We start from the raw sequence: 19,531 nt of genomic DNA on the forward strand, positions 1-19,531 counted from the left end.
GTCTTCTGTGCATGCTTTTTTGAGCCATTTATAACTATAGTCAAGTGAATGTCTATAACATTGCGATAAACTAGCCTGGTTTTTGTTGTTGGAGGTAGGATGGACGAAAGACATTGATCGATATTCCTATTGTAAGAGAGAAATTGCCAACATAGAACATTCCAATGACCTTTGACCCCAGCACAGTGTCATTATTGAGTGTTTTCATATTATTTATGCAGTGGTACCTATATCCTGTCTAAGCAAACATGTGCTTACTTGGGGTGAATATTTCACATGAATTTATTGTTGTATACCTTAAAATAGACTGTGGTGTCTTGTTCCAAGTTATTTTTAGAATTAGTTTTTTTCTGTCTTCTTTTGTCAAGTGTGGCTTGATAGTTTTTGTACGATCATCTTACATCTTACACCAAACACGTGTGTGTAAATACAGATTGGCACGGATGTCTAGTGGTATGACTGGTCATACAGACATTTGTAGATTCAAATAATTCTTTTAAAAATATGACCTTGCGTCTATACAGCAGTGTCTACGTGCAGCAGTACTTGTAATCTGCGACTAGAATACCAGCAGTCCAGACAGAGAGACAGACAGGCTCACACAGATGTCAGGGACACTGGTACACATAGTAGTTAGAATAGTGTTATCATCATTATTGTACTATGCACTGTGAATGTATGAGCCACACAAAGACTAGGATGTCAATGCTTCAAGCCATGTCCACTCAATTCTTGTCACTTTTTCAACATTTTCCGCGTACCTGTACTTATACACCAAAGATAAATGGGCAACAAAACAATCCATGATAGTTTCCAACTTACAGTTCTAAAGTAACCATACATGTACTTTACTGTCTTATTAATCCTTAGAACCATGACAGGGGTGAACAAATCCACTGGTCCTGGGTCCGGGGCTAGTGATTTTTTTGGGCGGACCACACAAATTTTACCATGTCTGGTCCATCGGACCAGTACCTTACTGTTAATAACTATGTTAAAAAGTCATCTGAATATACAGATTCATAGGTAAGATTTAATGTCACTAATTCTTTCAGCGGGACAACTGGATTTTTTAAGGCACTGGTCCAGGGACCACCAGTTCACAAAATGAATTGTTCACCCCTGCATGAACAACATATTCTCCACTTCATATTCCCTTTTTTTCAAAATCTTCTAATATTTTAATATTTTCCATCATGATTAGCTGACAGGCTTTGTTTGGGCAATGATCCTAAGGATGTCCCTTTACTTTCATGATTCCCTATTGATAAATTTTAACAGTAATATTTTCATCCCTCATTCCTGCCTACGTACACTAGTTGTGAATTTTCATATCACAACATGACAGGTTTTACTCCAATATTTCATATCCTCAGCAACTGAGAATCTCCAATCAATTTTCTTACAACGTTGGGATTGCTAAAGCAGAAGTTGCCGAGAAAAACAATCCCCAATTGGTCGTAAAATAAACAACAAAGTGAAGAAAGTGTTGTTGCTGTCCAATCCATCAACAAAGATCCACTATAACATTAGGACAGATCGTAATTCAAGTAATCTACAGTCAACTCTGACTGGTACAACTAAGTACTCAACTTAACGTTGTACAGTAAAATTGGATCAAATTCAAGTACTACAAGCTTTGAGTGCAATCTATTCACACTCTCAGTCATTGTGAACTCCAGCATTCTACACAGTTTGCAAAACAAGTACTTTTAACTGAATACACTTGACAAATTGAGTGTAGCTTAGTGAATCATATACATGATTAATAACATTTGTCAAGTACAAAAACATCATTTGTCAGGCCTCAGCCTTCCACCATGTATGCAAACTGCATCAATCACCATGAAAAGTATGCCTGACCTATCTTGCCTAGTCAAGCATTGGCTCAGATAGACGCTACCACATACTCTGAAAAACAGCTTTTTTTTTCTGTACTTGAGATACATTTGTGGTTCAGTATGTCTTTGCTTGAGTTCATTAATCACATGTATGGTCTACTAATTACATAGTCAAGTATATCTGTCACTTCGACAGTGCTGTAAGGTATTCTGACTAAAATGCTATTTTCGTCCTTCACTCCCTGTCATCACATCCAAGTGGTTAGCTTTACTGTCTATATAATTGTATATGAAGCTACTCAGATGTTGATACACCAAATTACATGATAGCTCAGACAAATTGCATTCTCTTGTCCAGTTTTTTAAAGTAGCAGCTTCTGCACTTGTATAATACAAACTGACCTTTTTTTCTTTTACTTTGCATTTAATTCTATTGCATTGGAGTTGATAAACTAAAGTCTTATTTTTTTGAAAATTTCAACGTCTATATATTGTACGATTCAAACCAGTATTTTTTATACTTCTGTATTTAGTTCTATTGTATTGGTATTGATACACAAATGTATTGAACACTGTTTTTCTGTCACTGTAAAATTTCCTCTATCAAGCTTTCACTGCCCATGCACAAGTTTCTCCCTAGCATTCAAACATACAAGTTTGAAATCAACTTGGAGACAACAGTTATGATCAAGTTGATGTAGCTGCAAACAGATCTTTATTTTTGTCCTATGGTCGGGTCGATTCCTTAGTTTTGGTTTTCAATTATGATTATGATAAATCATATAGTAAACATGAAAATTGATTTTTGTGTTTATTTTTAGTTGTTGTTATGATAATAGCTATCAAGAGTGTAAAAGCATGACAAGCTAGGTAATTCTTCTTGATGTGAATACCGATAGAGTTACAAAACAAACCCAAGAAAGTAGACTTGTTAATGAAGCATGTGTATACCATCTCTGCATGATAACAGCTCAATGTCCACTTACATTCTTTACTATAATCTGATTTTTTTCTTTTGTATCACCACCATCACCACCATCATCACCACCACCACCACAACCACCACCACCACCATCATCATGACCATGACTACCAACACAACCACCACCACCACCTACCACCACCATCATCACTGTCATAATTTCATAATGTTAGTTTTTTATATAGCACTTCCCTACACTGTGTTCAAATCAATTTACGATTAATACACCTGACACAGACCTATGATGGCCAGTCGGCTACTCTACTGATTAAACCATAATGATTACACATCATCACCACCATCATCATCATCATCATCATCATCATCATCATCATCATCATCATCATCATCATCATCATCATCATCATCATCATCATCATCATCATGATAACCACCATCATTGCATTGATTTCACTTTCTGGGACTCTCCAAGAGTAGTTTAAAAATCCAGGACTTTCCATTGGTACTCTGTGATATTCCCAGATTTTACAACAGTAGAGTGGTTTGTCATGGGATACATAACCCATGAATGTCTATCTTTCCTACACTTCATACATATACAAAGGGTAAACCTTCAAGTGACAGTTGAATATACAGAAAATGATGTAGATTATACAGATCCTTTCTTTTAAATTAACAAGGGTTGTCATTTTGGCAACACTACTGCTGCCCGACACAAAAACTGATCTGAACAGATTAGAAAACAAAAGATCCACCCACATGTAACACCCATATTCGATAACATACAAATGAGTATGCAGTCTGGCAGTTCCCATTGTCTGGTTACTGTCAACATATAACAGATTTTGTTTAAAAGTGGGGAAAGTACATGTCTGTTGTATACCACCAACCATTTATGTAAGCTGTTGTTGAACGTACTCAGAATATAAATGGCAAACTGCATCACTCTACATATTATCTTATCATCTTTCCACATCAACCAGACATTCTCTGCATTTGCAGATCCGTTTTTTCCCCATAAAAGCTAACAATGGTGGGTTTATTCTGTATATCATCGTTTAGATAATACTAAGAGTAGTTTACATTGTGTAGAATACAAATAAGACTTTGTTACTTTCATCTATTCCTCTATTCATGTTGTTTTCATTGTTCTACACTAATTCTAATAGTGTAATAAACAAAGTATTTTTCCAACAGTGTAATTTGTTGAAATAATTGAGTAGCCTTGGTCTGTAACAGAGACTGATTCCATGATCTTCATGCAGTGATTTAATGGAGAGTAAGAATCTAAAATCTATCCAAGTTCCCCAAGTATTTCACAGGGTTCCTCACACAAATTACAGTACAAAGTATGGAAATCTTTACTAATTTTACCAGATTTTATCCTCATATGACTGCCCAGGCACCTTTTATAACAACATTATGGTACAAGGTAAGGAAATTTATATAAGCCAGTTTTACCAGACTTCCATCTGTTTCCCGGTGTTTCCTTACTTTGGGTGAACCTTTGTCATATGTTTTAACATTACAATGTAAAACTGGACTGCATGGACTTTGAGCTGTGGAACAATTTATGGGAAAGTGAACACTTTTAGGATACAGTACATGCATTCATTACACCCCCACTTCCATACCTGTTCAACATTTCTTATCATACAACAATACTCTAAAATAATGACTACTTTCGGCAAAATTTTCAAAATATAAAAGGTGCATTTGTTGTAAACAGAATTTCTTAAATAGGTTTAGTTTGTCTAAATCAAAATGACAAAGTGTTCCGTTTTAAAATGTAGCATTGTTTACATCCATGTTTCATCTTCGGTTGCATGATAAAGATGGTATAAAACACTTCTGTGTCTTTCAATTTTGATTCTTACACTGTCTGAAAATAATGAAACTAATGTTCCTTACCATACAATCTATTTGAAATATATATCATCTAAATCAATATAATACTAACACTATAATTACATCACAAGGTGTAATACGATCGACATCAACACCGAGTTCATCCAAAGGTCAATAACTCTTCTGAGGTGAAAACATTCTATTTTCCAAACACTGTAGTTTTTCTTTCTAAGTAGAAGTTTTAAAAGAACGATAACTATTCAGGAGACTTATTTTAAAAAAGTCAAGGTCAAAGTTTATCATAATTAGTCTTTTTTATATTTTAGTCAAACCATGCCATCTTGAGAGTTTGACACCACCCCATTTCCAACATAAAAGTGTTTGTGTGGAATGTCTGCGTTTGAAAACTGATTTTTGTTGAAAACAGTACCCTCAAATACAGTCTCTGTCTGCGACATAGTACTCCCTAGAACTGATTTTAGTTGAAAACAGTACCCTCAAGTACAGTCTCTGTCTGCGACATATAGTACTCCCTAGAACTGATTTTAGTTGAAAACAGTACCCTCAAGTACAGTCTCTGTCTGCGACATATAGTACTCCCTAGAACTGATTTTAGTTGAAAACAGTACCCTCAAGTACAGTCTCTGTCTGCGACATATAGTACTCCCTAGAACTGATTTTAGTTGAAAACAGTACCCTCAAGTACAGTCTCTGTCTGCGACATATAGTACTCCCTAGATGATGTAGTTCTTTCTACAAATATTTTACATTTACGTCTACAATACTTTGTACAGTAAGTATTTCCCATGGGATATACTTTCCTCTTCTTCTCCATTCCATGATACTTCTCAGGAGTCACATTGACATTTCTTTCTCAATAAAAGCTTACTGTAATGGTTTTTTAGATCAGTAAAATTAGCTTTTGATGAAAAACATATTGCTCTTAGCTAATATAAACGATGCATTATTAAAATCAGTCACCTTATCAGATGTGATTTATAGAACTTCGTCAATATTTCCCCAAAATGTGTCATGAAGGTGGATTAGCATTTCTATAGGTACAAGTTCTTTTGACGATGAATTACTAAATATGTCAACTTTTCAAAGGTCGATATTTCCAAGGATAGGTCATAAAACTGAGGTGTTTCTATAGACAGTTCTTCTGACAATGAATTATTAAAATCTGCAACTTTTCAGAGTTGATACTTCTAAAGATCAGGGTCATGAAATGGGTTAGAGTTTCTATAGATAGTTCTTCTGATGATCATGAATAATTTATTATTGGTCACATAGCATTTATGGGGTGTTTCATTGAAATTGTGAAGTTTGGTTACAAAAGTATGCTAGACAAATACTGAATCCGACTTGTCTGGGCTGGACTACTAAGGTAAGTCAATCTTTCCTGAAAACAGGTGAATATTTCACTGAGAGTTCACTACCTTGCCTGACTGTTTTTTTTTAATTAAAAAAGTAGCGAAGAGAATCATCCTTTTTTATGGTTTGCCACCTTGATGTATACCTTCATTTCGATCTGCTCTTAATTTCAGTATGACATTTTGGTTGTCAAAATTACAGAATTATAGAACTCGGCCAATAAAAATGGGTCATGGGGCGCACATGAGTGTTTCTATGATAAAATATTGGGTTATAATATGTGACATTTAAAACGGTGGGCTACTGCCAAATAATGGAAAATGATAGCCAAGTGACCTTAACCTGTGCATGCAGACTGGGTAAACTCACAGCTACATGAAAACAATTGCCATGATACAACTAGCACAGGTATATGTATAGCCTTTTGAAAGGTTCATTCTGATTGGTTAATTAAGAAACGATGATGGGTGATGAGGAGGGGAGGAGAGAGAAGGGATGGCATCTGTGGCCTACCCCATATATATATATATATATATATATATATATATATATATATATATATATATATATATATATATATATATATATATATATATATATATATATATATACACATACATATATAATGCAAGTAGTTATCTAAGAATTGCAATTATCTTACTAATGAACAAACTTGTTCATGTCAGTCTCGCATGAACCTCTTCTCCTATCTACAACTTGTAGTATGTAGGACAACTGTCCCTTGTTACAATGCCTTGTAATTGGCTTACAGCACAAAATGATTTTACAAATCTCCAGGGTGGAAATGCTACTATGATATCTACCTCCAGGGTTCATTGTATCCCTGAAATATTTAAACCATCACCTCCGGCTACAACTTTGTATTAGTCAGAAAATTGTCAAGCTTACGTATATGTATGCTGTTGACTTTCAATGATAGTCATTGGTAATCATAAACTAATCCACTAAAGATTATAGTTGGTTTTTAATAGACTACAAAGGAATTCTCAGACATACCACATCTTTTCTTACAGATTCAATCAATCTACCAGAGAAACCTGTATGAATTTGAAATGAGACGTGAACAGTATGCATTGCTAGACATTTGGTTTCACAGATGTAGAGATTTCAACAGTACCAGTTTATTTGAGAAGGGCAATATACAAGGGTAAAATGGGTCATGGCTTTGACTATACAGGTAGGACTATGAAAGTATTGTGCATTGATGGCACACCAATTTTGGCATGCAATTTGTCAAATATATCATTTGCAGATCTTATTTCTCCTAAATCTGAGCAAAATGTCTTTGGTCCAAATAAATTGAAAATTTCTGGATTAACCCTTCAAAGAACCTCAATCCTTAAACATCTGAAACTGTTCAAGACAGATGTTAAAAATCTCAAGAGGCTGTGGGTTTGACTCAATTAAAATTGGTAAAAACAACCATTTCATCTGATGGTGTAATATTTCATACATAAACCTTCATTCAGATTTTGAAAACTTGATTTTCATACTTAGGAAGCAATATGTTGGGGTATGATATAACAAATACATGTCAGAGTGTGATGCAACAATTACAATATTGACAAACAATCTATCTAAAATTCTGAACAAAACATAATACCTAACAAGAACTTGTTAAATTTCATTTTGTAAAACGTACAAAAATGTTATATTTGTTTAGCTATTATACAACCTGTTGCATTCAATTTATACTTTGATGAATTTTTAGAACACGATTTCATACTTTCTAGTCTATACATGTGTAAATCAACTGTTGAATACTTTTACATACCTCAGTGCATGATATAATAACTTGTGCTAATTTTAGTTCATCATTTACTTTATTTATCTGTTACTGTCATTATATAAAAGTGAAAAGAAAAAAAAATCTTCTCATGAAATCTCGATAATTTCATTAAGATTCTTTCAGGTTTTTTTCCATCAAGGTATTCTTGAATCATGAATACCATGCTTTTTATGAAAGCCAGTGAAATATTTTGTTTTGATGCATTAAAATGTCCTGTTTCAATTGTAATGTATGCACTGCATTGATTCCATTTGTTTGTCAATGGTTAAATTTAGATATGAAGAACATGTCATTTCAGTGCTTCATAAGTTACTACAATGGAGCTTAGGCTTCAGACTATACAACATTCTGTATTCTGATGACAGAATATTTATCATTATAACCAGATACTGATTTAGTTATACCCATCACCACAACCATTACCACCACCACCACCACCACCACCACCACCACCACCATCATCATCATCACCACCACCACCACCACAAGGCTATCATCATCATCATCATCATCATCATCATCATCATCATCATCATCATCATCATCATCACCCCCACCACCACCACCACAATGCCATCATCATCATTATCATCATCATCACCATCACCACAATGCCATCATCATCATCATCACCATCACCATCATCACCATCACTACAATACTATCATCATCATCATCATCATCATCATCATCATCATCATCATCATCATCATCATCATCATCATCATCATCATCACCACCACCACTATAATGCCATCATCATCATCACCACCACTATAATGCTATCATCATCATCATCATCATCATCACCATCATCACTACAATGTTATCATCATCATCATCATCATCATCATCATCATTTCCTCCATGCTATCATTATCACTAACATGTCATCCTTATTGTCCTTATCATCACACCAAAGACTCACTAACTTAAATAAGGAAATTTTCTTGCCTTGTTTTTTGTGAAATGTAAATACGGCTGTGAAACTGCTTAGAATTGGCCTCTGCCATCGGAACACTATCTTCATTTCTGTCTTGCTAGAGGTGAATGCCAAGGGTAACTGAACACTTTGTCCATTGCATATTGTATATGATGAGGACTGTGATGATGGACTCAATAAACTATTACTGTGGCTTGCAATGTTGCGAATGATTAACTTGGGAATGCAGTGTCTTTGAATTCGATTTCTGGAGAATCCTTCAAGTTGAGTTATATTGAGAATAACTTGGTGATCCTTTGGAGCTTTTAAATGAAACTTGCAAGTGTTGTATTCTTTTTCGTTACTTCTGTATGTTTGTGTGATCTCGCCTGGAGCTTCAGTGAAAGTGTAAGAGCATTCTGCAAGAAAAAGAGGTAGAATACAAATTAATACCTGGAAATTACTTCTGAAGCGTATAGAACTTAAGTTGGTTAACAGCCCTCTGTGTTATTGCTCTGCACTAAGACTGAGTTTAACTTTAAAGGTCTTTGTACTTTCATGTTTCCTTGCAAAGCACTTCATTAGCTACAACTTATGAAGGCATCTACATGTAAACTCATACTCCCATGGATTCTGGAGATTAAATTTTGAGAAAATGACATTCTGTGATCAGCATGTTATATCTTCCCATTATTAAAAGACATATTACACAACTTGACGAGACATTCAGTGTCAGAAGAGTAAGTGACCCTATTCTGTTAACATGTGATGAAGAACACTTTTCTCTCCATGCAAACAGCAGTATCTGTACAACACATCACATACTTGGAAGAGTTTACAGTAATGGGTTCTTCAAATCTTGCCTTTCACAAAGAACCTCCAACATTGTAGCGCTGACGTAAAACGACAAGTGACATTGCAAGTCAAATTATGATACTTGCATACAATGCAAAGAAACCAACTGAAATTGCACCAAGTCTTCCATAATGACAGTTTCACAGCAACTGGATGGCTAGACCATGCTAAATATCATCAAGATAGAGGGCCTTGTACAGTGCAGCTGTTCTGTGACTGTTCTTAACTGGTGTTAAAGGTCATACTGTTGCTATGGCAGTATGACACTTGTCTGTCGATAATCGTTGTGGTGTGGGGTGGTATTTTTTACATCAAACTCACCAAAATAAGCTCTAATTAACACTTGCCTGCAATAACTTCTACAAATTTAATGATATATCCTACGTAGCAACTGTGAGCAGACGCAGACCACATGCCAGTCAGAGACAGGTTTTGAAGTCATTGCTCTATTTCTAACCATGAGTTGTTATATATATGAGTAGAGAGAATCATTATCTACCCTGTATCAGTCTGCATGGTGACTATTCTTATAAGTGAACTCTGCTTGGCACCATGCTACTACTTTTCAGAATGCAATTTCAGACAGACTCGGATTTGTGTTATTTGATATAACTGTGGATAGTAGTAACTGAATATATGTATCCTCTGTATAATAATATATATACCGTATATATATGATAAAGACTATTTCGTTGTAAAGAAATTCAGCATTTATGCATTAATAGATATTGCAAATATTTGTTTAACTACAAACACAGTTCATGATGATATAAAATACTGCAAAACTTACTATTTCCTTCTATAAATATCTGATCACGAGCTCCGTTCATGTATTCATATGGTTTCATGAAAAAGCTCCTTAATATTCATGCGTGACATGGGATGAATCTAAGTCTATGGAAAATTTTCCTTTTGCAGTTATCTTAAAAACTAATCATCTAAATAATTATCGATTTGCCCTAAAAAATTTCCATTTTAATGATTCCATGTTGCAATGATATGGATTCCAGCATGTCTACGGATAAAATCGGTGAAGGCACCACTAAAAGGATGTCATAAATTATGAATTAACAGACGACACAAGAAAGCAAGCCGACTTGTAACGTTCCATGGAAAACATGTAAATGTAGCACGGTGTTTAGAAATGAAACTCTGTCTAGACATTCTCCCTCCATTATGCATTTGCCCTGGCTATATCAGTACCTCAAATGACACAAATACAAAAAAAAGAAAAAAATGTTCATGTCAGAAGACGCCCAAGTCTTGCCGAGTTCTTTGTACTGGTCTGGTCCCCTAAGGATTTGTTCAGGGACCTTAAGGAGTTAATTCATAAATTAATTTCAATTAACCAAGATAGACTCAGCATGAAAAATATACCAACTTGGGAAAATGAGATCGCAATGAAGCTCTGACAAGCACAGTAACAGAATAGAACTGGAGTCTGGATAGTTTGCGAAACCATACAATAATTCCATTCAAAATAAATTACAAATCCATTTAGAAATAGGTTGTTTTATAAAGATGACCCAAAATAGAACCATATGACATGACTAACATGTATGGCTTCTTTTAAAATGTCTGTCACTACTCTAATAAGTGTCTCACTAGGACTACTACGACTTATATCATGCCATATCGAATATGAACAAAAAGTTCTGTAAATGAGAAGAAATTAAGAGTTTCTTCATAATTCTATCAAAGTTATGATTATAAAAACTAATATATCTTACGAAATTAAATTGAAATGTAACACATGATTATTTATTCCCATATTTATGACTAATTTTTCTGAAAATTAAAAAAAAACGCTATAATTAGACACTCTTTCATATCATAATTTAAATGGATTAACTATTAAAATTCTATATAAATATCACAGCTGGCAAATTCAAAAACTTTGTATTGTATTTCGATGCATGAAAATCTATTTATAGGTGTAGTGTTTAATGTAAATAAATAAATATAAACATTATCACGTGAAGAGTGAAGATTAAATGTTTAAGATGAATACAGTTAATGTATATGAAAGGCTGAAGCAAAATATTTGAAAGTTTCAGATATTAAATATCAGATGCACACCATGGGTTCATACTGCTATCAGACTAATTAATACTTGTGTATTTACTGTCACAATACTCCATGCCCTAGCTGAAAGCCAACAGTCAGTCTGTTGATGAAACTCAGACTTGCATTCACCAGTCGACAGAAAGAGACCTGGATTTACAGACAAAGTCCAAAAGTAAATTTATTTATAGCAAGTTAATTAATGCATAATTATCTTTTAAATGAAAAGCATACCTTAATATTAATACATAAATGTTAAAATCCAAACAGAAAAAAATATCAAAAAATAAAAAAAAACATGTTTGAATGACAGAGTTCAAGAGTAAATTCACTGCAACTGCAAACCAATGAAGGCTAATCCCAGGTCAAAGTTCAACACATGCAAATATGTATGCAAATAGTAAACTTTTAACCAATGAGAAGGCTGCAGTACAAAACACCTTTTAAAGCTATTTTCTTGGAAGTTTTGGCATCATACCACCACTTACACAATGATGCTACAAAAAATCCCCAAATATTCATATTTATAGCTTAAATTCTAATCCATCATACATACCAACTGAACAACAATATACAAAGAGACAGACAGACAAATTACAATTCCTATAGACTTCATAGTCACACTATATGTGTAAGTTGAAAAGCAGGGAAGATCAGTGAAATAAGTCTCTGAAACTATAAGAGCTATCTCTGTTTTTCGTTGAAGCTGAAGAAAGATTTAAAGTTCTTAACCCAGTGACTACTGGCCTATAACATGTTTGCCTCACATGACATGTACTTTTATAGAAATCACGGCACTGTTTGCTATCCTGACATTTTCTTGTGATGACGTAAAGGCTGACACCAAGGCCCCTGGGTTCAATTTTCTGTCTGCCAACAACGACCAGTTGTGGGATGTTGAGGCTGCTGATAAGACCACTGTCTCCATACTTCCTTTCTCTTACAAAATGAACACTTATAAATATTCTTTATATATCGTTCCCATGTCATGCCATCTTGCAAATTTCCTTCCCAGCATGACTTTTAAGTTTAAAACCCAGTGAAAACAGACATCAGTCATACGTTGTGTTATTTCATGCAGTCTTATGATTTATTGAATATTTATATGACGTCTTTATATAGAAAGAGAAAGCACTTTTGTATTATATATCTTTACTAGACTGGCTATATATGAATTATGGTAACAACTTAGTCTGGATCATTTCCTTTTTACCAACCTTGCATTTTAATTGGTTATTTCATTCCCTGTGTCTTAACATCTCCATCAAACTGTCTCTCACATCACACACAGTGACACACAATCATGATTTACTATATTCTACTGAGGACTTTTTGTCTTTAAGAGATTCAATTTCACCAAAAACTGTACACCACTCTTTGTTTGTTTGTTGTGGTTTTTTTTTTACAGGTGTTTCATTTCTCATAGATTCAAGTCTAAGCAAATCGTATTTCACAAGTTTTGAGTTTGTAATCTTTGTGAAGAGGAACATTTGTATTTTTTTTTTTTACAATGCCATAAAATCAAGACCATAAAACACAACAAATTTATAAAACCCAGCTAAGGTGATTAAAGGTGTAGACAAAATAAGCCTGGTATAATGGGTGGAATCCATGGTGTTATACTGACCTCCTTCTTGACTTCAGTGCTACCTCAAGTTTACATTTGTTCAATTTCTGTCTGAAACACCACTAGTATCAATAGTCAAACAACATTTAGCTTAAAGTTGCAATTGGAACATTTAAACAAAAATATAGATAATATATTAACTACCTCATAATATCGTAAATCCTAAACAGCACTGAATACACTTTTGTTTAGTTGTACACATAGTAGTACAGTGCAATAAATCCAAACAAATCTATTTTTTGGGTTCACACCAAAAGCTAAATGACCTCAATATAATCATGACTACAATCAATACAGATTAAATCAACCTCTAAACAATATGTACAGTGTGCAATTATTGATATTTTAACAATTTTCAGTGAAATAATATTGTTGGTTGTCTGATCGATAATATTATATTGCAATTACAGCTAGTACAGCTTTAGTAAAGCTGTGAGTACCAAAGGTGGACAAAATCAGCCTCTTCAACCGGAAACCATGACATGAAATAACCCTAGGACAGCTATGTTATGGGTCCTTTTAGCAACATAGCAGACTATACCAGCAACTTAGTACCATCATAAAGTTTCATTGTCTACTTCTTTTATCTTGATAGCAATTATCCACAGGTTGTGGGATATTTACTGGTAATTGCCACACAAAGCATCCGACTGGAAAGTCCACACCGCTAACAGACACACAAACCAGACATGTATATTACACAGCCCATTTCCTCCAATTCTGTGTTCTTTCTTTCCCCATCTGTTAATTTTTATGTCTCTTGTCATTTTTAAAATCAGTCTCAAGGGTCATAATTTATTTCATTATTAAAGATTTTTTTTCATTTTTTTAACAGATGAACTATATGTAAGTTTGGCTGACTTTGGAAAAGTTACACCAGTTGTACAAGATTGAAGTAATAAAAACAAATAGACCACTTGATTATTTTTAAATACTCCATGTCATTACTGACTGCACTAGTAATCTAGAAATACAATAAAAACATTCATCGTCTGCTATTTCTCTCAAAACATTTATAGTTCCCTATCTTCCTTAATATAATATCATTGGCTGGGCAGGTCGTAAGAATTTTACTGGTCTATTGGGCAATTCAAAGCACCATTTAGGTCAGGCAGACCTAGACATCCTGATGTGTACAAAATGTTTGCAATCTTTCAATGGTTATGTAAATTAAAGTCAAGCATACATTACGGTGTGTGAATTCAAATCATCAAATGCTTAAAACTTTCACATTGGTTTTTTTTTTTTTTTTTACATTGGTGACCTAACGATAGATGTATCTCAGGTTGGTGTTGCTAAGTATCTAATACAAGTACAGTAATCAGACTGGAATGTTATTATTTTCACAACACTTGATACTCAAAAAGTCACGCACGCAGACAAAGCATGCAGGCCTACCTGTAAATGTCACCTGTGGAAAACCACAAGGCATTTCTAGTCAGTCAGACAGACAGACAGACGGACGGACGGACGGACGGACGGACGGACGGACGGACGGACGGACGGACAGACAGACAGACAGACAGACAGTCAGACAGACAGACAGACAGACAGACAGACAGACAGACAGACAGACAGACAGACAGACAGACAGACAAACAAAGCATGCAGGTCTACCTGTAAATGTCAACAGTGGAAAACCACAAGACATTTCTATTCAGAAAGACAGACAGACAAACAAAACATGACATGTACCTGCAACATCAACAATGGACAAGCACATGGCTTTTATGTCTGTCGTAAGACAGTTCATCAGTCAGACAGACAGACAGACAGACAGACAGACAGACAGACAGACAGAGACACAGACAGATGGAAACCAACAGACAGACAGAGACAGATGGAGACCAACAGACAGACACACAGAGAAAGAGACAGAGACAGAGAGACAGAGAGACAGAAACAGACAAAGCATACAGAACTATGTACCTACAATGTCAACAGTGGATAACCCACAAACGCATTTCAGTCAGGTGCATGTAACTTGTCTACTGGTATTGGTAGGGATCAGTGAATTTTTCCATGCCAACTTTCTGTGAAAGCCTTTTACAGACCTAACACTAGTATATGAGTAAACATACAACTACTGACGGCTAGAAATCAAGATGGCCCTCACTGGACTTCTTGGGAGACAAGTGTTTATATGCTTAAAGAACTATCCTGTATAAATAAAGATTATTATTATTATTACTATTATTTTATTATACCTATAACACCATTTTCATTCAACAGTTCTTACAAACAATATCCCCTTTGAATATCACAAACGACATAACAAACAGCCATTATGGCATATATTACAAACATACACATGAATAAATAATTTGAAAATACACATATTTGCTGGTTGTCTGCTCTGTACAGCCCTTGTAAGTAACATCTGTTCTATACAATTAAACTTTTATTCCTCAATGTGAAAATTGTCTCATAAAAATATATTTATTTTGATATCAGAAAAATTACTTGTAACACTTTGATAATATCATGCTGATATTTTCCTCTGATTGCCAAGTGTAACAAAATGTATGACATGGCTATTTAAGGTTGCTATTCTTATTCTTATTCTCAGCCGCTGATCAAACTATTCCTACAATATTAGTGCTAAATGCACAAAAGATTTGTCAATTTTACCAGCTACGTATTCTCTCTGATTAATCTCAGATTCAGAGACTTTACTGAAGACACTAAATATAATTATGCAAATATATGTACATCATTTCCTAGAAAACATCACTTCCTAGAAAACATCGCTTGTGACTAAATCTGGAGGCAAACTGTCTAACACTGCTTTATGCAAATAAATGAGCAGATGGCTACAAAGCAGGAAACATATTAAATTGCAAATAACATTTCATAATAATATCCCGACAAGCACTCTGAAGTCGGTAACAGCACAACATATATTTGTAATGACTGACACTCAACAAGCTATTGAAATACACATGTACATCTCGGCTTCCTCCATTTTGTATTGAATGAAAGTACTCAACACAGAAAGAATACTTCAAATCAAAAGTGTTTGATCTTCAACATGATCAAAGTAACATGTTGCACCCTAGGTGTTAGACGACTAATGGCTCAATGAGTTGTTTGCACAACATAGTTTCTGTGATGTCTGAACAATATATGTGTCTAGTGTCACAGGTCATGCTGTACCAGTTTAAAACAAGCCACAATACAGAGTTTTCAGAAAAACGATATCAAATTAATATAACAATTTCATTTTTGGTGGCGGCTACAAACTTTATGAAGTATAGTTGGCATTTTTGGGTACTTTTTAAATAAATGTTTAAAAATTTCAAAAGGACTTAACGCATTTAAAATGGGAAAACTTACTCTTTAAATGTCTGATTTCAAACTAAATCAACATATGAAACAACAGAGACAGACATGAACTCATCCTATTTCTAGAAATTTGACTTTTACCTGTTGCTTTCTAAATTCTGTATGTCGTAGTGCATGATGATGAGACTCAGGGTCTCAAAAAGTGTGAAAAGCTGTCACATTTGAGGTAGGTAGAAAAGGTGCATATATGCATCATTGATGACATACGTCAGATATACTCACATTCAGTGCTTTTCTGCTATGCTTTTCACATTTCCAGACATGACGTATGTCTTTGTGGATTGCGATCACCGCAATTACTTAATTTACACCCAAAATGTAGCGTTTCAGACATGCGCACCTTTAGTCTATTCCATCGACAATCCAGACAATGAGACAAACACCACATGTGAGGCTGAGTTAACGTGACTTAAACCCAATAAACTCACGTAAATCATACATACATGGGACGATTGTATCAAATTTTATGAACGGCGGATCAACTGGTTCAAATAACAGAAAATGTTGTTTACACAGAAAAAGTTGACTCTACCTTGAAATGTTGCCGTTTGAAAACTGAACTGTTAATCTGAAATTTGGGAAGAAGATAAAGCACAGACAGACAATATTATAATCCTCCTGCCTGGCTGTTCAGACAACACAATGGACCCTGCATATTATCATGTACATGTAAGTCTGTAAGCATAGCTGCCATTATGTGCTTGTATTTCATTTTGCTAATACTGCTGTGCCAAGCCGAAGACGGACCTGAATTCCACAACCATAAAAGAGGTTCTCCACAATGTGCACAACATGCAAACATTTATCAACACCAACGGTTTGCAGACAAAACATGTAGTAATGAGAAGGATAGGATATTTAGGAGAACGTATCATACTCATGTGTTGTGTCTTACATACCGATCAACACATACACCAAGTAAACCTTCTGCCCCTTGTCCTCATCTAAACCAGGTCAACAACTATAAATAATCCAAATTTGGGCTGACAAGGCAGACAAATATGATACAAATCGGTCTGTTCACCCTCCATAGACATACCTGTCTCTGTTTACTGCTGATAAAGTGACACTTTTGGGAGAGCTGCCAACACTATGAGACCTGTCTGGAAATTTTACCCCTTCACACTTTCACACACAAACTTTCATCATGCAGTAAATTCTAGTAGGGGATGTGGGCGGGCTATAGTCATTCTTAGAATACTAAAACAATTCACAGCACATACAAGTGATTGAAATGAGGATGACTAAATAATTAACAAGTTTTTCAATTAAAATGCCATATGGTACATGTTTGAAAAAATTAATCAACTTTAGACTTTCAATTTAAATTTACATGTTACTTGATACACTGATTGCAATAGGATCAGGCACAACTGAATAATAGTGCTTTTTTTTCTCTCTCTCCTTTAATTTTTCATACAGAAGTTATGATTGAAGTTAATGACATTTATATGTACGTACGTACGTATGTATGTATGTATGTATGTATGTATGTATGTATGTATGTATGTATGACATCAATATCTGTCTGACATGGTGCTTCTTGTCGCTGTGTTAAAACAAATGTATGATTCCACAGCAGCACGATTTGTTTGTGAACTTTGTTACTAGACAAACATCAAAGTGTTTCCTTTTACGTTAGGCCCTATATATCTTGAAACTTCATACATCTATATGTAATAGTGAACAGCTTGATGTGTTAAGAGCAATAACATTAAATCAAAGGTGTTTACTATATAGCCTTGTTTTTAAAAACTTGTGTGTGTTTCAATATATGAAGCTGTTGACATGTTTCATTACTATGAAGGTTGTTTGCATCTGTCAATATCACAGGTTGTTTTCACGGTTCAACTTTGCTATTAGTACGTGTCTAGCACCCTGTCTTAATTATCACAAAAACCTTGAAAAGAAGAAAACAGGCTTTTGTATGTAATTTGTATCTGAGGCACTGTGTGAAATATATGCAATTTTCAAAACCCTTTGCTGTCAACCTTTACGTATTACTGGTATGTTCCATATATAAACAGTTAAAGAAATCAAAGTCAAAAGCTAAAGTAAGCCCCATACTCAAAATAAATAATATCTATGTGGTCAATTCGATGAGATCAACTCACCACCAATGACATCATGTTGATTTCTATCGAGTTGCTGGACATTGTATTTTATTGTACTTGTATAAATGAGTTCAAAGTATGTTATATTCAACAGATCTGACATCATACATATTTTGATATCATGCATAGTCGGTTTTCAAACCAATCATGTAATTACGACAGTGGTAATCCAGATTTTGTTTATTAAGATAGACACATGCCAAAACTGTTGTTGAGATATGCAGCCACATAAAGCTATCAAATGGATGTTATGCACACAGTAGGGTAGCGGTTCTGATGACTTCCATAGTGTTGCCATATACATTATGGGGACTTCCAGTGCTTAGACTATCATGATTAGGCATAAAAAAAAATTGTGTTTTCGATTACATTCAATTTTAAAATAGGTGGGGTAGGTAGATTTTTTATTTTAATCTATATATATTTTTTTTTCATGTGTAAGTGTCTAGTTCAGGTTTTCCATTGTTTTCCAAATAGTGTCTGTGTTGTTTATTTCTTCCTATCAGACGTACAACCATTACAGATTGGAAGAATAGTTTTATATTGTCTTTTTAAGTTGATGTCAGTTTTGCGAAATACTAGGAAGAACTAGATTTTTCTCTGTTTGGCTTTAGAATTATACAGTTCCGTGTTGTTGTGCCCTCACACAATAGTAGCATTACATGTACTGACAGACAGACTGACAGACAGACAGACAAGAATCATGACATTTGACAAGTTGGGCAAATCAAGACAGACTATGCACTCTTGTCTTGCGGTTTGATGAACATGACTTGTAGGTAGATGAA

General features: G+C 34.5%; 1 protein-coding gene across 2 annotated transcripts in view; it reads right to left on the reverse strand.

Annotated features, from left to right (window-relative positions):
• LOC144437197 (uncharacterized) overlaps positions 1–19,531 on the reverse strand; it is a 100,155-nt gene that overhangs the window by 16,930 nt on the left and 63,694 nt on the right. For both annotated transcript variants that reach the window (XR_013481005.1, XM_078126086.1), the window contains exon 3: positions 8,771–9,157. Coding sequence is in view for 1 of the 2 variants with exons in the window: in XM_078126086.1 (XP_077982212.1) it covers positions 8,771–9,157 (387 nt within the window). In the remaining variant the exon portion in view is untranslated. The remainder of the gene's footprint in view (positions 1–8,770; positions 9,158–19,531) is intronic.

This window comes from Glandiceps talaboti, chromosome 7, assembly GCF_964340395.1.
Source record: "Glandiceps talaboti chromosome 7, keGlaTala1.1, whole genome shotgun sequence".
NCBI lineage: Eukaryota > Metazoa > Hemichordata > Enteropneusta > Spengelidae > Glandiceps > Glandiceps talaboti.